This window comes from Rhinolophus ferrumequinum, chromosome 4 (genome assembly GCF_004115265.2).
Source record: "Rhinolophus ferrumequinum isolate MPI-CBG mRhiFer1 chromosome 4, mRhiFer1_v1.p, whole genome shotgun sequence".
Taxonomy (NCBI): Eukaryota; Metazoa; Chordata; class Mammalia; order Chiroptera; family Rhinolophidae; genus Rhinolophus; species Rhinolophus ferrumequinum.
In genome coordinates, this window is record NC_046287.1 from 56,740,063 (window position 1) to 56,762,448 (window position 22,386).

General features: G+C 38.5%; 1 protein-coding gene across 4 annotated transcripts in view; it reads right to left on the minus strand.

Moving 5' to 3' along the window:
• PSD3 (pleckstrin and Sec7 domain containing 3) overlaps positions 1 to 22,386 on the minus strand; it is a 521,794-nt gene that overhangs the window by 16,233 nt on the left and 483,175 nt on the right. For all 4 annotated transcript variants that reach the window (XM_033104950.1, XM_033104953.1, XM_033104951.1 and 1 more), the window contains 2 exons: positions 20,250 to 20,394; positions 8,334 to 8,477 (listed from right to left, as the gene is read on the minus strand). In XM_033104950.1, the coding sequence (XP_032960841.1) occupies positions 8,334 to 8,477; positions 20,250 to 20,394 (289 nt within the window). The remainder of the gene's footprint in view (positions 1 to 8,333; positions 8,478 to 20,249; positions 20,395 to 22,386) is intronic.

Genomic DNA, 22,386 nt, shown 5'->3' on the forward strand with positions numbered 1-22,386 from the left:
TTCTGGCTATACTATGTTAAATTTTAATTAATCCCACCTGTTTCCTTGAATTTTTAAATGTAGCTACTAGAAAATTTAAAATTACCTATGAGATTTACATTATATCTCTACTGGATAGTACTGGTCTAGATCCCCTGACATCTCCAAGTTGAAATATTCCTGTTCTGTGTTGAACAACCGTAGCGTAAGAGTGAGTTACTCTAATACACTAACTTTGAAGAGATGTTATTATGACTCTCTTCAAAACTATGTACAGAGTTGGAAGGGACCTTGCAGATTAGCTCACCCGATTCTACCTCCATTTTCTAGCCAGGAAACTGAGGCCCAGAGAAGATAGCTATGGAACACACACATCAAGGATAAAACCAAAATGGCCCTAACTCCCAGTCTACTCATTTTCCCAATTTTACTAACTTGATTACTGTGTTTGTCCTTTTTCTGCAGACAATACCTAAACTCAAAGAAGTGACCCTCCTCAAAGCAGACTTTTCAGGCATAAGGAGGGATCTGGGGACAGGGAATTCAAGTCACATGACTGGTTGCTTATTCCGTCTTCTCAGAGATGGCCCTAGTTCTTATCAATCATCTATTTAAAATGTAATTCAAAGGATCCTGTTGCTAAACTTCTCCTCCTTTCAAAAGCACATGTCATCATTTATAAATTCAGAGCTTCCATAGCCCTCTTTCATGTCATACAAAATGCAGTTCCAAACGGCAATGCAAGAATTATATCTCTATCATTAACTGGACTTGAGTGCTTAGATGACTGCTGATCTTACTTAGGTCTCCAGCTTTTGACTCATAATTTTAATACTTAGCATACTATTAAAAAAAGAAAATTCTTAAATTTCCCCCAAAATTCTATTAACCTGTAATATCTTAGTTTCTCAGATCCACACATGTAATTTCCTTTGTGATGTTTTCTGTAAAAGGGATGGCACTGGATTCCAGGATACACTCGGTTGCTAAGACTAGGACTTGCTACTAATCTTTAAGTAAAAGTTAATGGAATTTCTCCCTGGCTTTCACCAGGGAAAAAGGATAATAACTGCTGCCTTTGTACTTCTGTGATCAAGGCCACTTATAAATTAATAGCTCGATCATTTTATTTCAGAAGTAGATTTGACCTGTGACAGACAGCATTGTATTGAGATATGCCCTTGCACTGCTCCTGTGAGAAACGTGGTTCATAGTGTGAAAATTACTTCTCTGATGTGGACAAATAAAAAATGAGCAATCTGAGGAAACAGGACTAAGATCATGACCAGAGAGTTTGTTCAAAAACAAATACATCAGACCACTCACCCACCCTGCAACAAACAACCCAACAATAAAACTGAGGGTTTACGACTAGCAACTTATATTATGGGCACTTCTACATAGGAGCTGTTTTGAGTTTCCCTAATGATGCTGCATGGGATGTGCTCTTATTATTAAATATATCCATTTCAGAAGGAATCATACTATTTTATATGCCACCCAAAATTAGAAATTTGGAAAATGATACATCATGCCTCAAGAATGTCCTAGATTTTCTAGCTTTAAAGTATTCTGCCCTAAGACATTTATGTTTTGTTGTAGTGGACATATGTTTTTCCTAAAATTCAACTTCTTAGCCATGTGGTTGGTGTGGGTTCTAATTGTCGTAAGCCATAAGCATATACTACTCCAGATCGCAATTCAGGAGTGGGCACTTGGCTGACTTCTAGCCCATTAAAGCCCAGGGGCATGTGGGTTGAGGCATCAGGGAAGTAAAATTTTTTTTTCTGGTGGACTGGAACATGAAGACACAAATACCTGGAAGTATCCACTTTCTCACCATGGAGGTAGTACAGGGAAGGGGCATAAGGACTATATTTTTACAAAAGGAGGAACTAGAAGGTTGGATTCCAAGCCTGCTGCCCTCGTGCTCCAGTACACAGAACTCAGGCAGATGCTAATCAATCACACAGAACAAACCATCTAAAGTCAATGGAGAAAAGAGATTCCATTATGGCCATTCCCATAATTAAACCTACTACAGACAAGCCACAGTCTGTACCTTACAAAAGTTAAAGATAAACCTGCCCCTATTCTTGCACCTTACAGAAGTTAAAGATTAACTTACCATTGTTCTTCTTTCCTCTTTCTCCCATACCTAGAAATTTTTCCATAGAAACAAGAAGACACATATAAACCCTAGCCGGGAGATGGAGGGGGTCTCTTGTCCACTAGTGATCAGAGACCACCATTCTGTCTGCGGGGTGGCCTTTTCTTTCTTACTCTCGACTAAATAAACTTACTTTCACTTTAAACTCTAGATTGGGTCACGTTTGAATTCTTCCTGATGTGAAGCCCAGGACTCTCTTGGCCCAGGGTTTGAGTCCCCACTCAGGGGGATTCGCCCCACCAGCATCAAAGGGACAGCTGATTCCAAAGCCCACATTCAAAGATCTATGACACAAAGATTACACCCTTGCTCAGCCTCTGTCCCAGGGATGGCAAATGCAAATGGCCTCAGGGGCCAGGCCGACCACACAATGTGAAGCCCTACCGGATGAGCTATAATGGAGTTGTGGGGAGGAGACTGCCGGTCTCCCCTAAGTGCATTCACATCACAATGTAAACAAGCCCTGCAGGCCAAAGGAAGCATGTTGACATCGGTCTGGTGGCCACGTAAATTTCATTGGCATTGTGTTGGCCACCTGGTTTCCACCAGGCTCTACAATGAAACAGGAATCCCTAGTAACGTTACCCTCCGTAATCCCTCTTCAGTAAATGTCTTAGAGCCCAGTCATTTTTTTAAAATTATGGTATATACAGTACATTGTTTCTTTTTAGAAAACATGCTAGCTGTACATTTAATAGAGTACAATATAGAGCAAACATAAATTTTATGTGCACTGGGAAACCAAAAAATATGTGTGGCTGGCTTTATTGTGATACTTGCTTTATTGTGGAGGTCTAGAAACGAACCTGTTAACATCTCTCCCAGGCAGTCATGGATTTATCTTGCCATATTTTTAATAGGTTTGGGCTGCTGCACATTCTTCCTTTCCCTACTTAGGTCTTAGAATTCATTACTTAAGCACTGAAAACATCTTAAAAGTTACATGAAAAACATCCTGGAGTAAACAGTATCTTCGCATTCTCAGTATCTTCACTTTCTAACTGCTATTGTTTTTAAAGCTAAAGAAACATAAAGCCAAATTTCCGGGGCCAACTACAGTACTATTAAGGGAATTTCTTTGAGGGCCCAGGAGTTTCCAGAACTGCTCAGATGCTGAGCTTTGGTTGGACCTTTGTAAGTTTTTATATCCCATACAAAACCATTTTTTTATATCCCATACAAAAAAATGGGATGTATGATCCCATACATCCATCTGTCACACCTTGATAAATTTCTAAAAGCACTAAAAACATAAAGATCAACTCAAACTTTTTAAGTGCCATCGGTACTAAATAAAGTAGAAATAAGTTAATTTATAAGGAAATGAGCTTCTTGCTGATATTTCTTGTTTGAAATTGGTAAATGATAGAGAGTTTAACATTGACTCGTGATGCCTAACAGCTCTCTCAAAAGTGAGATTAGAGAGTAAACTCCAAGTAAACTCTTCTAAACAAGTAACAGCCACAGCTTGGGGGCACCAGTTCAGTCAAAAACAAAATAACCCCCGTAATTAATACTCAGCAGAGACAGAGGCATGCATGTTGTCAGTTGTAGCCCATTCGGAGTGAAGTTTGCTGCTTTGAGTCTAACAGGCTAAGAAAGATGCAAAACTCCTTGCTCTATGCAGACTTTTTGTAGACAAAAAAAAGTCTGAACCTACTTACTTGCCAGAATTGCTAATTATTTACTGTCAGTCAGGGTTTGGAGAATTTCTAAGGCTAGAAAGCTCTGTGAATTTGGCCCACCACGAAGAATTGTTTGTATTCAAAGCAACTTGGGAAATAAACAACTGAAATGCATAAAGTTAGGAGCAACCCTCAGTGTACTTACTAAGAGCTTCATGTTCAAACAAAATAAAAGCGATTTTCCTCACCATGATGGGAAAATGATAAGAATTGGTCTGAAACCACAGGGTGGCCCGGACTGTAAGACTAGGTGAGAGAGCTAATTCCTGCCTGTGATTCTTACTTGGTGACAAGGCTGCAGAAGGATTAACGCTCCCTGCCTATCACTGCCCATGTGAGGTGACACATGGAAATGCAGACACAGCTGTCTGTCCCCACCTGCCTAACAGATTTGTTTTCAGGGGAGCTACTGAGCATTCTCAGAGAACTACTTCCTCTGATGTTATATTTTATTCACAATAATACAATTTCATTCATTCATCATTGATTCATTGATTCATTCATTCAAAAAATATGTACTGGGCACTCATTCCATACTCTAGAAGCTCAGGACAGAGCAGTAAACAAAATACATAAAGTGATCAATACCTCTCATACCCCCTATTCGGGGAATGAAGCAGCCTGCTCAGGGAACGTTGCTTATAAAGCCAAGTACTTAATGCCATGCAAAGGACCTGCACCAGTACATATGCAGGACAAATTCTAGTGGATGAAATAATAGCAAAGTGGACCCCGCAAGATACACTACTTTAATTTTTAAGCTAATGAAAAGTAATGATTCACTTTAAAAAAAAAACCTATTAGTATTATAAAAATCTTTTGAGATAACAACTATAAAGTGAGGCATCCTTCTCCAGAGGTTGATGCAGCTGGGTGGACCATCCAGCGTGCTCGACATTATTAGCACAAAAGGCTCATTTTAATGAGTCGAGGGTCCTGGAATGCAATCCTCAGGCTCCTTGAGACGACAACTGGATGAAAGCAAGACTGATCCCCACAAAGCTTGGTCTAAATTCATGTCAGGTGATGAAAATGCTGGCTCTTGCTGGATTACATTTTCAAAGAAGGGGAACTACAGAGATTCAAAAGCAGGAAGTGCTTCTAACTAACAGTGGTAACCTTTCTATGGTCTTGCCGCTGTCCCCACCTCCTGGGGACAGGCTCTCAGCCTTCAGAGTCAAGGGTGCAAAGCAAGGTGTTGAGTGTTAGAAGCTGGGACTGAGGTGTTGGGAAATTTAATTAGCACATGTGAAACTATAAGGGCCTAGAGCTGAAAGCCCCTCTAGAAGTGTGAAGATTTATGATTGCTTTTTGAGCACTCCCATTTCCCAAGAACGAACAAGCCCAGGGAAAAATGAGCTGCTTAGTTTTTTTGTTTGCTTTCAAAAAAAAAAAATTTGTTCAAGTCTTTTGTTGGTAAGGCTTTCACAGTTTGTACTAATAAACTTTTGCCTTTACTGAAAGAACGATTTCTCTTCATCAGCCCAGAACAAGGACTTTGCTTTACCACAAAGAAAATTAATATACGGATCTGCAATGGATCAAATGCCACATTTGGTAACAAAAATTTTATAACTCAGGAGGAGACTTTTAAAAATTTCCATGAATCCTGTCCAATTCAATAAGCAAGCATAGAGCAAAGATTAGAAATGAACTTGAGGTTCCTGCACTCCAAAGGCTCACAGTCTTGGGCAGGGAGAGGTGATATGGAATCCACCATAGATAGATAGACAAAGTGAAATAACTTTAACCTTAAGTCAAATGTGGCAAGGATTGTTGCAGAGTAAACCCAACTAGTAGGTTTAGAGCAGGCTTTTCACAGGAGGGATTTGGGCAGCATCTTGAAAGATAAACAGACTTTCAGAAATGAAGACGAGGGGAAGAGCATTTGGGGCAGAAAAAAGATAAACAAAGGCATAAAAGTGTGGAAAGTGGGCAGAAATGTGACGACATACACTCATACAAGGTTGTGGAAAAACCGATATTGTGGAAAGACAGAAGGAACCCAAATCCTCTCAGAATAAAGATTGGGACTTTGAAATCAACCAACAGTGTTGTTGAGGATGTGGAGAAAAGGGAACCCTTGTGCACTGTTCGTGGGACTGCAAATTGGTGCAGCCACTATGGAAAACAGCATGGAGGTTCCTCAAAAAATTAAAAATAGATCTACCATATGACCCCAAAATTCCCTTCTGGGTATTTATCTGGAGAAATGAGAAACATTAATTAGAAAAGATATACGCATCCCTATGTTCACTGCAGCGTTATTTATAATAGCCAAGATATGGAAGCAACGTAGGTGTTCAGTGATAGGCGATTGAACAAAAAAGATATGGTACATATCATATTTTGCCGTGTATAATGCTCACTCACGTTTTTGGGCCAAACTTTCAGAGAAAAAAAATCTTTCGTTTTAATTTTTTAATTCAAATTTTTATTTGTTTATATTGAGGTACTTTGTTGTATTATAAATGAATTTTAGCATTTAATTTTTAACGTATTATGGTACAAGAATTTTATGTAACAAATAATTACAAAACACAAGAATAGATACAAGGTTCAAGAAATTTTATGTACCGGTAACACATTTACAATATTTACGCATCATAGAAGGTCAAGAACTCGTCGTTGTAAGTTCAATAAAACTGATTATTGTATTCTAGGATATTATTTTGCATACGGATATCATTATTGATTTCTAGAGTTACACTTTTAACTCATAAGCATAAAGAATTAAAAATATTTGCATAGATATTGAATTAGTACTACCCATGTATAATGCGCATCCTTATTTTTCCTTCACAGATTTGGGCAAAAAAGTGTGCATTATACACGGCAAAATATGGTATATACAATGGAATATTACTTGGCCATACAAAGGAATGAAATCTTGCCATGTGCAACAACATGGATGGACATAGAGAGAGTATTGTGCTAAGTTAAATTAAGTCAGACCGAGATAAATACTGTATGCTTTTACTAATATGTAGAATCTAAAAAGCAAAATAAATGAACCAAAATGGAAACAAACTCATAGAGACAGAGACCTGATGGTTGCCAGATGGGAGGGAGGCGTCAGGGGGATAGGTGGAAAAGGTGAAAGAGGTTAATATGTACAAATTGCCAGTTATACAGTCACGGGGGGTGTTACTAAAGTACAGCATAGAGAACATAATCAATATTGTAAGAATTATGTATGGTGCCAAGTGGGTACTAGACTTATCGAGTTGATCACTTCATAAGGTACATAAATGTCTAATCACTATGGTGCACACCTGAAACTAACGTAATATTGTATGTCAACTGTAATTGAAAAATAAATTAAAAACAAAAAGGATCGGGACTTTATTCAGGAGGTAAATTATGAGGGGAGATGTAGGGGAAAATCAGGGGCAGCTCTTTGAACAGAGGAGTGCCATAATCTGGATTGAGCCTTAGCAAACTGATTGTCAGAAGTATGTAGGATGAACTGAAGAGAGACAGGAGGCAACCACCAGGTTCAGGTGAGAGATGAAAAACCCAGGACGTGAGCAGAGAACGTATAAGAGCAAAGGGAGGGTAGTGATGGGTGTGAGACGCTGCAGAGTGGAGTGCCTCGACCTGGCTCCTGATTAGATCTTGGGGGATTGCAAGGGCCAAGGGAAGGGTGCTCTAAGGATTCTAAGTTTCAAGCCTGAAGAGGAAACAGGATGATAAGACAGGAATGAAGGGATGATTGATGGGAAGTAAAACAGACTAATGCTAAAGATGGATTCAGAACACCCCACAGGAAAAAAAAATTCTGTGGGGAAAAAAGACACTTTATTGTTGTGAAGTGGCAGCTGAAGGAGGAGTCAGAGCACCCTGGATCACCGACACTTTCATTTGGGAGAAAATTTCACCAAAGATTAACATTTACTATATACACTGCTTTCAACCTTCTTTTAAATTTCCCACCATTCCAGAGTTTATAGACACCGCCCCCCATTCTTTTTAATAACCACACTTGCTATATATGAGTTGCCACACTTATCATTCTCCTTCTGAAGGGCTTTAAGTGGCAAGAGGAGGAACGCACTGGGTGTTGTCTAACAGCAAGAATGTGCAAGGAAAAGCTGATGCTTCATGTCACCCTCTATCTCATTTTCTCCACTCTTTTTTTTCTGGACTCAAACTCTGCTGCTGAAAGAGACACAGAAACATAGAAAGCAGCTGCCCACCCTGGCATGTCCATCTACTGTTTTTTTCCCCTCACAGCAGGCACACCGTATTCCACAGGCAGGCTATTTGTTTTTGAGCACATAAACTGACAGCTATTCTTTGATGTTTGTTTGATCTTAAACGGAATCCTAAACCACCATGACCTAGACCATTCCCAGAGCTCCCAAGTTAGAGCCAGGGGCGAGGCACACTGCCTACACTTATAGTAAACAAACAAACAAACAAACAAACACCTGCCTCATGGAAAAATCATAAAATAACTCCAGCACAGGCTTTTATTACACTGAGGTTCAACATACCTCAAACTCCAGATAGTGATCTTTCAGTTTGTATTCATCCACCTCCTTGGCTTTCACCTTCTTGTCCGGGGGATACGAGCGATGCTCAGCCAGCTCAGTGGTAATCTGCTTCAGCTTGCTTTCATGAGACTTCAGCTGTTCCTCCTGCAGGAAATATTAAGCCATTTAATGTCTGAAAGTAAATCAATAAAAAATTGTAGAGTACTTTCAAAAATCCCTTATGATGAATGACTTTTATTCATCGAAACAGTCCTGTGTGCCTCTTCTGCCATGTCCCACCAACTTTCTCAGGCTTGTGTTCACAGGTACTGTTGCAAAATGGCTACCAAGTCTGGCCTCTCTAACTGGGCCCTGTCACAAAACCAAATGGCTTTCAGAGCCCTTTATCAGGTGTAACTGTAGTGGAGCTGAGGCCAGGCCTCCTAAGGTACTCCGACAGGCAAGGCACCCGCTAACAGTTAACCCCTATCCTGAGTGCCACACAATTTGGCTTCTCCATTTCACGGCCACTCAGAAATGTTGCTAGTTTCTCTCTCTAGTATAATGACTGAAGAGCCTACATATATGTTTTTTCCCTTATGAGACAAGCAATTCCACTAAGAAATAATTCACTGAAAGCTATCAGATGATATTCTGAAAAATGCAGCAAGCTATCCTTTATTCCTCCAAAGTAGTAGAGGTTCTGACTTCCTTCAACTTTACTGATCCAAAGCAGTTTTTCAATTAAAATGTACCTAGAGAGGGATTACTGCCTGAACAGTGCTAGTATAGGAACCACGTACCAATGCAACATGGCGGATCCTATGTCAAAGAATTTCCATTCTAGGGGCACCATTTATATCACCTTAGCAATAAACTACCTAACAAGAGACAGACTGGAATTCTCTTGCCTTCCTAAAACTGTATGACTGCTTTGCTTACTATTCCACTTTTACATGTAATTATCCAAATTCTTGTTGAGTGCAAATTTCACATATAAGAAATAAATGGATAAAAGCAAATGAAGAACTGATTAAACAAGGTGTTATATACATTTTATATAATACCAACATAATTTCAAAATATAAACACTGTTTTGGAGAGTGAGGGAAATAATTAGAAAAAGTACCAGAAGTGAGTAATTATAAATATTAAGTAAGATGATATATCACTCTAAATTAAAAAAAAAGGTATTCAGAAATTATAAAACTCAAATAGCTTAGGGATTTGTTATATAACACACATCTTTTTAAAAACTAAACAAGGGGGAAAAAAGTCCAAGTCTAAAGCCATCACAATAGAAGAGAACAAAGAAACATTTTTTAAAAACCAGAGTACCTGAATAGGAAAATGAACAAGAGAGGTAGCAGGAGTGAATTAAAGATGACAAGACTCATTTTTTAAAAATACCAACTAAATAAAACAAAACAAAACTCCTAAAGATGTCCCAGAAAAGTATAGAGGAAAAAAAAAAAGAAACATCTCTTGAGATTTTAGAAAGGAGTCTACATCTCCAAACCTGTCATTTGTACGCTGATAATACTAAACACAAATGAAAAATGCTTCAGGTAGCTTTTATTTACAACTACTCATTCATCTTTCTATTTCTTTCTCCAAGGAGACAGTCAACTATATTATTGACTGAATATTTGTGTCCCTCTAAAATTCCTATGTTAAAGCCCAATGTGGCTATATTTGTAGATGGACTTGTAAGGAAGTAATTACGGTTAAATGAGGTCATAAGACTACAGCGCTATCTGATAGGATGTGGGGCCTCGTAAGAAGAGATGCAAGAGAGCACACTCTCTTTCTGAAGGCAAACATGGAAGAAAGGCCATGTGAGGACACAGAAAAAAAGGGGCCATCTGAAAACCAAGGGGAGAGCCCTTACCAGGCCCCAACCCTGTTGGCACCTTGATCTGGAATGGCCCGTCTCCAGAACTGTGACAAAAAAATTTCTGTCATTTAAGCCACCTAGTCTGTGGTATTTTGCTGTGGCAGCCAGGGCTGAATAAATAGCTTTTTTTCCTTTCAAAGTAATTTTCTTTTGTATATTTACTGCAACATGTACATTATTTAATAGAATTTTTGACAAAAGTTATTTGGTAACTGGACCACTTCAAAATAAATGATGTGTATTTTTCGTTTAACAAAATATTTCAGATATAAGAAAATGTCATATTGAATGATATATAAAAAATACTTATGTATCTAACACCCAGTTTAAGAAATAAAATAAGGTGAAACTCCCTGTATTTATTTACTCGTCTTATTTCTTTTCTATGCTATTCCTATACAAATGCATGTATCCATAAAAATAGAGAGTATGTTCTGTAGGTTTCTATACTTCATAAGCTTCCTTGTGTAACTTGTTTTTTCACATGTTTTTAAAATTTATTCACATACATGCTCTAGTTCCTTCCTGTTAACCACCATATAATATTCCATTGTAGGACATACTACAATTTCACTGAAGGATATTTAAGTTATTTTCAGGTTTCTTTGGGCTATTATAAATGCCACTAACTACATCGAATATGTTGCCTACTGAATCTGAGCAAGAATTTTCCTCCAGGATAATCACTAAGAGGTGGAATTTCTGGGTTTTAGAATATGCACATCTTTAAGATGACTCTAAACTGTATTCCAAAGTGTTTCCACCAGTTTACATTTCCATAGTAGTCTAGAAAGTTCCCATTATTCTATATCCTTGCCAAAATTTGATATCTTAATTGCAAATTTTTGCTAATTTCATGGGAATGAGATGATTAGCCACTATATTTTGAATTCACATTTTCCTGATTACAGTGAAGATGAACAATTATTGCATGTGCTTACTGGATTTCTTCTTCTGTGAACTGGCTGTTGAAATATTGGACCTACTTTTCTATTGGGTCCAGATTTGTATAGTGATTTATAGTGTATTTTAAGAAAATGAATTTTGTTCTTTTTTGGTTAATAAAATGGTTAGAATCCATAAACTAACTTTTTTAAAAATAAGATTTTAGGTAATTTGGCAAAATAATTTCTAAAACTCTCTGTAGTTTTGGACTTTGTCTCTGTGTAGATATTCTTTTAGGTATTTGATTCTTTAAAAAAGCTTTAGATCTAGGCTTCTCAATTTTGAATTTCAAATGTCCTTTCTTGTTGAATAAATCTCAATTTCTACTTATGTATTTTAATGAGAAATATATTCCAGGACAATATGCAAAGCATATTCGTCACTTTTCTACCAAAATCTGGGTTTACTAGGGTTTATTCATTGTTTATAAACCTGACTCTTCCTATAACAGCATAAAGGGTTAGTCACTTAGTCTATATTTTTATGAAGAAACTCGTGAAAGTAATGTTGAAATTCAATGTGCAATGCTTTACTCCTACTCCACTGCCTTCATGAAGCAAGAATCAAGGATGAAATCTCAAAATAAAAGCATTTAAAAAACACATTTCTTAATCTGTCCATTTTGATCAGTGAAATAAAAATACCATGTAGCTCTCATGGACATAAGATACATAGACCAGGCAAATTATTCCAATGCTGGAATCCCACATTAAAGAAGATACACAGATTCCTGACAAAAACCAATGGAAAAAAATGGAGAAGGACAAATGCAGCAGCCATAGCGACATATTGCATTCTCATACTCAGGACAATTAAGTTTATAATAGACATGATGAAGGAAGACGAAGTAGAAACCCTGCCGTTTTTCTCCCTTGTCTTTGCTCTTATAATTCATTGGGGGAACAAATATATTGTTCTTATGAGAAAATGCTAACAAAATGGATTTTAGAGAAGGCAGAAAAATACATCTGACAAAGTGTAAAGAAAGGGAACAGAGAGAGGAAATGGCATGTACTGACTGAAACTGTCTGAAGTTAGATAGTGAGAACTTAAGGAGTGGCATTAAAATACTAGATGCAAGAGAGATTACTTTGGTTATATGTCAACAGATGTAAGCTGGTAAAACCTTTGATAATACAACGAAACTTTGTTTAAAGGCAAGTTTCAGATGATATCACCTAAGATTTAATTTTTTCCTACTTATCTAGTGCTTTGAGGAAAATTTCATATTTTGTTTTAACATACTGAACTCGAATTTCATCTCTATGAGGTATTTCCAACTGATGAGGCAATGGAACCAAGCAACTGGCTGTTCAAGATCTCCAAGGGAGTCAAGGAATGAGGCAGCGACAGACCCTTCATTCTGAGGCACGGCCCGATGGCGCGGCCACTAGCGAGGCCCAGAAATCAGCTCTTTATCCTTTCAAACCATGCATAAGTCTTACTTAGCACTTCTCCTGGAGAAAAGGATGAAAGAAAAGCTGTGGAAATAAAAGGGGATGACAATATAGAAATGCACATTGTAAGAGGAAAGGAGGAATAGTGAGGAAGAGAGAGATGGCAGAAAGAGCCAGGTAAGGAGAAAGGTCACCCGTCCACAAGGCTCACGGAACACCTACTAGAGTCCTAGGTGTTCTAAGGTGCAAGAGAATCTAGCCATTGCCTCCTCTAACCTCTTCCCCATCAATCAGTCTTTTTGTTTTTTTCCCCTCCCAATAGTGGAATATGGAATCCTAGGAATTCTAAGGTGAAAAAGAATCTGGTTGTCGCCCTTTCTAACCTCTACCTCTTCGAGGCAATGGAGAGCTAGAAAGTTCAACTACTTGCTCAAGGCCACAGAGGTAAGGATAGTGGGACAGCGGCCCCCTCCTCCCAACTCCCAGTCATAAACTTGCCTTGGAACAACCTTCTTAAATGCGCAGGGCTGCTGAAAACAAGTTTCAAGACGTTGTTTCTTAATGTATCAATGCTAATCTCAGGCTTTCAAATTTCTTGTAAACTCCATCGGTCCTAACATGCCTTCTCTCCCATGGCTCTCAAACAGGCAGGTCCCTTCTTCAAATTCCACTCAAAACCAGTGCTATTCCAGATCTCACAATCCCTACCTCTTCTGCATCACTACAACACTTAAACGTCTACAGCACACGCTCATCACAAAATACACTCTGATTTATGTGTGAATTTTATCTCCTTTACCGATTACAAGCTCTTTGAAGGCAGGAAAGGGTTATTTTTCTCAAATCCTCAAATCCTTCTCTCAGTGTCTAATGCAGTGCTGAACCGAGAAGACAGTACGCAGCAGAGTTTTCCGCTTACAGATATCACCTGCTGAACATTAACACATACCTCAAGCTCTCATGAGCTGAGAGCCAAGATCATTCATTGTCTTAGCTATTTTTATAATGCTCACACACCGAATACAGAAGTCCCTCAGTAAACAGAAGTATTAAAAAAAGGGAAGGTAAAGAGGGTAGGGCTCACCTTGTTTCCTTTGTCCTGTTTTAAAGTAGATGACTCAGAAAGTAATGACATTTCTAGGAATCTGATAGACAATTTACAAGCATTGCAGCCTTATTAAAACCTCTAAATCTTGGATTTAGAATAAAGAACATATGCCTTTGAGTCAGTTTGAGGGGGTGCTATTGCCTCAAGTATCGGAAAGATTTTGTTTCATTATTTCATGTTAAAATAGTTTTAAATACCTAAAATTAAACAGTGTTTACTGAACTTCAGCATAATAACTTCAATATGATTTAATTACTTGTTTTACTAAGTACTTAATATATGTTAAATACAGATCTCTAAGAAATGAAAATGAAGTGTAGTCTGGAAAAGTGTAGTCATCATGTAAGGCCATGACACAGAGTTTGGGCAGCATCTTGTTGGCAAAAATGAGCCAGTTAAGATTAAGTGACATAATATGAATCATATTTTAGCCTGAACTGTGAAGGATGGTTTGGAGAGAAGCAACATCAGAGGAAGAGAGATTGTGAGTGGTTATACAAACAGTCTGCCAGAGTTTTCCAAAGTGGGGTGTGTGCATCCTAGGCAAGATAATCCCTTGGGAAGAACTTTAAAGTCAGCATTGGATAAAATTCATATACCATAAAGTTCACCCATTTAAAGTGTACAAATCAGTGTTTTCTAGCATATTCTTAGGGTTGTGCAGCTATCACCTTGATTTAATTTTATGACATTTTAGTTCCCTAGAAGAGACTCTTTTGGAACAGAATCCCACATTACGTTTCTTTTATGATCGGCTTCATTCACTTAGCGTAATGTTTTCAAGGTTCATCTGCATTGCAGAGTATGTTCCAGTACTTCACTCTTCTTTATGGCTGAATGACATCTCACTATATGCATATATCACATTTTATTCATCCACTTATCAGCTGATGGTAATTTCCACCTTTGGCTATTATGAATAATGCTGCTATGAACACTTATGTAAAAGTTTTTGTGTGAGTATATGTTTTCATTCCCTTGATATCTAAGTGGGAGTGGAATTTTTGGGTCACATGTTAACTCTTATTATGTTTAGTCATTTGAGGAACTACTAAACTGTTTTCTAGAGTAGCTGTGTCGCTTTACATTCCCACCAGCAATGTATGAGAGTTCTAATTTCTCCATATCCAACACATTATTTTCCTTTTTAAATAAAAAACTGCTTAAAAATTAGAGCCATCCTAATGGTTTTGAGTTCCTTAATGACTAACAATGTTTAGCATTTTTTCATGTTGTATTGGTAGTAGGACATGTAATATATTTTCTAAAAAGATATACATATATTGGAGGATATCTGCTCAAATATTCAGTATTGACAAGATGAACAAAAAAGTTAGGAGACCAAAGATCTAGGTGAAAGATGACAAAAGTCTGAATTAAGGGATGTGGGTAGGATATGAAAGATATTTAAGAAGTAGAAGTGACAGATTTGTGACTAAAAGTATGAAATTAAGTGGGATGGGAAGAGTGGGGTTCTGGCCAGTGAGGGAAACAACTACAAGACTGACTCCCTCCTCTGAAATCCCACTGAATGCCTGCCTGCTGGAGGAGGGCATCAAGAGGATATGAGCTCTGGGTGACCCTCGAGCTGGACCCGGGCAACAGGAGGCCCCTCACCTCCTCCAGTCCTTGGAATGTGCATTCCACTTGCCTATCCTTAGCTAGAAGCTGCCCCAAGGACACAGCCTTGAGAGTAAGGTGTTGTTGGGACCACCTGGGCGTTGCATGTGACGGAACCTAGTTAAGGCCTCTACATACACTTCTAAGATTCTGGCGGCCAGGTGCAGAGATCTATTCCTCTTACAGCGCCCGAGACAAGCCAAGTAAATTCCCCTGCTTATTAAAACCGCCACCTACCAATCTGGAGTGGCCTGCCTCTTTTTTCAGTCCGTGTATAGGGGCCAGTTTGGGAATCAGCACTGCCTCGCTCACCTGGTCCTTAGCATTACGGTTCTGGGGTCAAAGCACAGGATAAAATGAGGGGAGAGAGGCAAGCACAGGGCTTTCCTTTGTCTCAGATCAGTGTTCCTCACTAGGCCTGGCCCTCAAAACTTAGCAGTTCGTGATCATCCATTGACACAAACTTTTCTAGGAGAATGGCTGGATTTCAAAGAAGAAAACAGGACTAGGTATCAGGAAAGGGTAGGTTCATGAGGTATAGGTCTCCTGAGAAGCAGTGAGAGGGAGGTAGGGATTGCAAAAGTGCAGTGTTTCTAAGTAGGACCTGCACTGCCTACAGGTCTCAGAAACGCATGTATTCCTGGGTCCCTCGTGCAGAACTGATCAAGCTCGGCAGGCTGGGAAATGTGAATTTTAAAGAAGCCCCTAGACAATTCCTGTGCACACTCAAGTTTGAAAATGAGCATTCTGATGAATAGAAAAGGTCCTGAATAGATCCTGGAGGAAATCTTAAGTCTAGAGTGCTATACCAGAAGGAGAAACAAAACTTAAATTTTCAAACTAGGCTTCCACCCCCAACAGAAGAAGAAAAATATGCTCTGGCAACACTGCCGTGAAAAACAAGTAAAGAAGGCGACTCCTCCTACACAGCAGAGTTGTTCAGAAACAACCACGCTGCACTGACAATAATCGATTTTAATAATGAAGGCTAATATGTTTTGGATAGAAGACAAGAATAAGTTAAAGAAAAGCTTGCAAACGACAGGGTGATGAACAGTGTGTCTTTAAAAGCACCAAACAATATTTTAATTGAATGTTTAGATTTTTCCTAACAGTGTTTAATTTATTTTTTCCAGCAGGGCACTCACAATGTTATACATGTATTTTGTAAATCGAAATTATCCAAGTGGTTCTGGCATTTAGGGGAGTCATAGTCAGGCTGTGGGTGTATGGAGAAAGGAAAGATGGCTGGGCTACAGCAATGGTTCTCAACAACAGGGGGGTGGATTCTGACACCACAGGACATTTGGCAAGGTCTGAAGACATTTTTGGTTGTCACAACTCAGGGGGGAAATACTGGCATCTAGTGAATAGAGGCTGGGGATATTGCCAAACACCCTATACTTTATAGGGCAGCCGTCCACAATAAAGAACCATCTAGGCCAAACTGTCAGTAGTGCCGAGATAGAGAACGCCTGGGCTACAGGAGAGGACCAGTCTTCCAGGTACTGGAGAACTCGTGGGCACATTCGGACACATTCCAGGAGTCACTGAAGGAGAACTATGACTGCAGCAAAGACGTCCTCCAAGAGTCTCTATTTGAAGTGGAGGGTTCCCCAACTGCCTGCAGCAGGCTGTGTGCAAACTACCTCTTCTCTCCCTCTTTCTAACCTGTTCTTTATCACATACTTGGTTTTACAGTTGTTCCTGTATTGTCCTTTTACTCTCAAAGGTAAGACATATGTTTCATTTTTAGTAAATAAACATGATGACCTGGGCAACACACACACACACACACCCCACACTAGAGCTAGTGATAGGAAGAACCTTAAAAATATTCTAGAATGATCTCATTTTCCAGATGGAAAACTGAAGCCCACAAAGGTTTGGTGATTTATTTGTGGGGAAGGAAATCATCATATTCTTTTACAAAGAAATTAAATTCCTGAAAGGGCTTGGTCATCTTGTCTTATGTAACACAAGAGGACACTTCTTTTTTGTTATGGCTTTCTTACGTAAAATTGCGAATCCATCATTTGGATCAAATTACATACGCATTACTTTGCATTTCTGTGGATTTATGTTCAAAATGAGGAAATATACTGAGAAGTTTAGGCATTCTATTTTTAGTTCCAGTTTAAGACATTTGTTTAAATAAGAGATTCTGCCTTGATAAAGGTGCTTGCTTGCTTGGTCTCATGATAAAAATACACAAATAGATGAACACATTCATTTTCATGTACAAACAACTTACTAATATATAGCCTACACATAAATAGGACAGAAGTACATTTTTTAAAGTAGAAAGTAAATAGAAACATGGATTTTACAGTGAGGAAAGAACAAGGGAAAACTTAGGTTGTTCTATGCTTATTAATGTTCCTCCTTAACTTCAACTCACATTTTCTTCTGAATCTTTTATATGCGTGATTGTGAGAAAGATGTACCTATTGAAAAATAACAATCGGAAAATCCCTAGTGAGATTAATAGAACAAAACCCAACCTTTGAAGGTAGTTTTTGCCTCTAGTTGTTCATTTGTTTTTTTTCCTTCTACCTTATGTAAGGTGGTTTCTGTTTACGTTGAGTACCCAAAATTAAAGTGGGGAACTGCATTTGCTTGGAGAGTTCATATTTTCATTACATAGGTGGAGAAGTCTGCCAACATACTTTCTGGTCATCAGTAAGAGGTAATGTCTTCCTTTTTTCTGGGAGTATTTATTACCCTTGAAAATTAAATGTCATGATGCCTTGTAAAGTGAGCTGGCTTGGTCCTTTCTATTACTAACACTTTTTTCAGTCGTCTATGAACTACATAATAGTAGTAATGGTTTACACGGTGAGCATCCAATTCATGCCAATAATAAGTTTACAAAAACAAAAGAATCTTTCCTGAAATTGTGTCTCCTCTCTTCTTCCTACTAGTCTGCTTTATTGTTTTTATGAACTTAGGGCAAGACTTACACAAATTCTCCTTCCTCCACTTCCTTATTATCTCCTATTTCCTCTTAAAAGAAGACCAATATGGCTTCTCCTCCTATCACTCCCGAAACTGCCGTCACCAAAAAACCCAATGACCTCCCTGCCACCTCACAGGACATAGTTTTGTACTAATTTTACCTGACCTTTTTCTCCTTTTCTTGGCACAACATTATCTCTATTTTTTCTCAACTACCGGTAACTTAAAAAAAATTGTCAAGTGTCTGTTTTGGTCTGTTTCTGAGCACCAGGCACTGCAACATTTGGAGTTAGAAAGAGGAAAGGGACCCAGGGAAGAAGCAATAGGACGGAAACCAGGAGACAATGAGGTCGCAAAGCCCAGGTCAGACACCACAGCCCCAGCTGCCCAAGCCTAAATGACAGCCCTTATTCCCCCCTCAGTGATCCACTAGGATGACCTACTCTATACACTCAAGATCTCTCAGGTTCTTCTACTTCTATCCATCTCTTTCCCAACTCACTTATTTTTCCTCTGCATTATTGAAAATGCCTTTAAAATCAGCCTTTCTTCTCCTAGGAGTTTCCTCCTGTAATACTTTCTTCATATTGTCATAAGAACAATTTTAAAGCACAAATTGGATCACATTACTTTTTTGCTTAAATTATTATCCAAAGGATGCTGGGGAACCAGTGAAGCATCCAAAATTCTACACACGACAAACAAGACCTTTCATCATTTGGCCTTTGCTTACCTCCAGAGGAATGTTTCTTGCCTTTTCTTAACACTTTGTGCTCAAGTCATATTTGATAACTTATGTGTGGTTCCTGCATCCCACTCTTTTTTTCCCCTGGGTCTTTTTTATCCTCTGCTGGGTCATTCTCTCTTCCCATACCACACCTAACTGCTGTTCATCCTTTCAGCTTCATATTAGATACCACACTTCTTCCTCCACCTCCAAGGCTAGGTAAGATGTCCCTTTCTTGTACCCCCGTAGCACTCTGGACTTATCCTTCCTGTATCTCTAATGATGCTGTATTACAATTACTTGCTTGTATTTGCCAATCCAATCCCAGAGAGCGTCTGGGCTTCATTTGCTTTTCTATCTCGAGGGCCTAAAATTGTCTCTGAAGTATTGCAGGCACATAATACATATTTATTAAATAAATGTGTGAATGATAATCATGATATCAGATGTGTAGAGGAGCCAGTTAATATCAAGTGCCAGATGAAACTATTCCTATTATTGTACCAACAAGAAATTCGCAAAGACATCAAAGTAGCTTCCAAAATCCCTAACTAATCAATGGTAATAGGGTGCTGCAGACAGGTGTGAAATCAGCAAAACTGGCTTGTAGGTAATGTCCTTAGAAGAGCGTTGCAAGTAGGAGATGGACATGATAAAATATGATCGTTAGAGCAATCAATCTGACAACAGGAGACAAGCTTATGTGAACATATTTAGAAAAGAGTTCTCACGTACTTTGTCCTGATTAGCTGAAAAGCCCACACAGTCCACTTTCCTCTCCTTGAGGGGTAGGGAAGGCTCTGCCCCAGGGTATTGTGAATAGTGGGTCCCTGGGAATGTTTTTATATATTTAGTATCAAATACAGCCTGGGATATGGAAAAAGCTCCATAAAATAAAATAAAATAAATGAAAGAATAAATAAAAAGCTTGTTTCAGAGCAGGATGTCTAACATTATTAGCCAGTCATTTAAAAAATATGAGCTGTAAGTAAAAACAAAAACAAAAAACCAGGGCTGTATGACTACTTGAGTAGTAAACTAATATAAATTTTAGAAACTAATTGAAAGTATGTGTTCTCCCAACCTTGACTCAATCATGTCAGCTTCCTATAAGAACTGTAAAATACAGTATGCTGCATTTTGCCCCGTTTATACAACATGCCCTTCCAGGGCAAAGTCTCATCCTTGCCCCCAAGATATGGAGCATTATTCAAATACAAATATTAATAAGATTATTTTACGAAGTGCTTTTTTCCAAGTTCAAAGCACTAGCAAAATGACTTACCTGAGACAATTTTGTTGTAGTGGCAGGCAGAAGTGGGCGACTAAACTTCTTCTGAGACCCAATGGCTGCTGGAAATGGTGGTGCAGAAAATACAGCTGCAACACAGTTGATTTTGTTTATCCACCCTTGCATTTCTTCTGGACTCCTGTGGGAAACAGACATATTTATGTTAGGGTATTTCTAAGTGCATCAACACCTTGCCCATTTCTCATTAATGACTACAGATGGCACAAAGAATCATTTATTCTTCTTGGTACAATTAACCCCTGACAAAACTTCATTGGAGATTTAACATTTTCAACAGCAATCACCATGGTAATGAAAGGTCCTGGAATATGTAATCATCAAGGTGTAAGGCTGTGATTATCCCTCAAGGAGGCAGAAGGGGGGAAAAAATCAAAATCAGTTGAAAATAAATATTTATTAACCCCCTGCTTTCTGTTTGATATGAGGCTAAATAAAAAAATAATTAAAAATTAACTCATCTCTTCCAATCACATAATTTGATTTTAAAATCCAACTGAGGGATAAACTGACAGATAGCATGCAATGTAAAAGGGTATACCCACTTTGGAAAGCAGTTCTGACAGTTTCTTAAAAAGTTAACTATAAATTTATTATACAACCCAGTAATTCTACTGCTAGCTATATACCTAATAGAAAGAAAGGCACAAAAAGATTTGTATGTGAATGTTCACAGTAGTATTCTTTGTAAGAGTCAATAAGGGAAAACAATCCAAATGTCCACAAACTAGTGAACGAAGAAACAGAATGTGGCATATTTCCATACAGTTGAAATACTACTCAGCAATAAAGCGTGATGTACTGACACATACTACAACATGGATGAACTCCAAAAACTTCATGCTAAGTGAAAGAAGCCAGACACAAAAGACCACATGTTGTGTGATTCCATTTATATGAAAAGTCCACAAAAGACAATACTATAGAGACAGAAAGGAGACTAGTGGTTTCTGGGGTTGGGGATGAAAATGGGGGTGACTGCAAAATGCGCATGAGGGATCCCTTTGGGGTGATGGAAGTGTTCCAAAAGTGAATTGTGGTAATGGTTGCACAATTCTGTAAATTTGCTAAAGATCACTGAATTGCACACTCAAAGCAGGTGAAATTAAATGGTATGTAAAGTATATCTTTATAGGATGCTAAAAAATTCACCTGATGTGGAGATCATTTGACGTCATTATCATACTTTTAACTTAGATGTCATATATTCGCAGAGTCCAGCACTGACAGAACTTAATAAATATTTGTGAATTCACCAATGAGTGGTAGAAATAGCCGCGAACAAGGACAGATTATCCACAACGTACGTACATAATCAGTAAACAGAAGATGGGCAAACTGCCAGCCAGTCTAAAATCATTTCCTTTACGGATTACTCTAAGAGAAACCACACCAACCTGACACCACACTAGTATCGTCTCCTCCTCGCACTCCATTGTGCCTCTCTAATCTGATTTTCCCGACTCTGTCATTGCAATTGACTGATCTCTGCATCAATTCTATCTGAAGTAATGAAATCTCCATAGCTATATCCGGGATGTTAGATTTTAAAGAACAGTGTTGGGGAATAGAATAATTTGAAGGACTTTTATGACTAATAGTTGTAATTATACATCGGACTATGGTTCCCTTTGCGGTGTTAAAACTGTCTTACTCCCACACTAAAAAAAATCCTGTGGAACTTGGATTTCCTTGCAACTTCCTCCTCACCTGATGTCAGCAATTTCATACCCTCGTAAGTTCAACATCCACAAATCACCAGAGTGCCTGCTCTTGTTCTTATGCCTTGTTTGGGGCCTTCATTGCTTTGATCGACAAGCACACCAACACTTGTGTTCACTGTCTTGCTGTCAAATTTTTGCCCCAGTGCCAAATGCGGTTGATTGGTAGTGTTGTGTTGAGAGTGATTCTGAAGTTACGCTCAGGCTGTTAAAGGTATTGCGTGATTAATTACACCGCCCAGAACTCCCATGCTACGCCTGCTCCTATTTCCCTGTTCTAGAGACTCAGTTCTGAAAATCCAGTTTCTCTCTAACCAAACCCAGAATTTTCCATGTGGAATGTCCCACTTCTAATCTGAAGGCTGTCAGGGAACCCTTATGAATTGGTAATC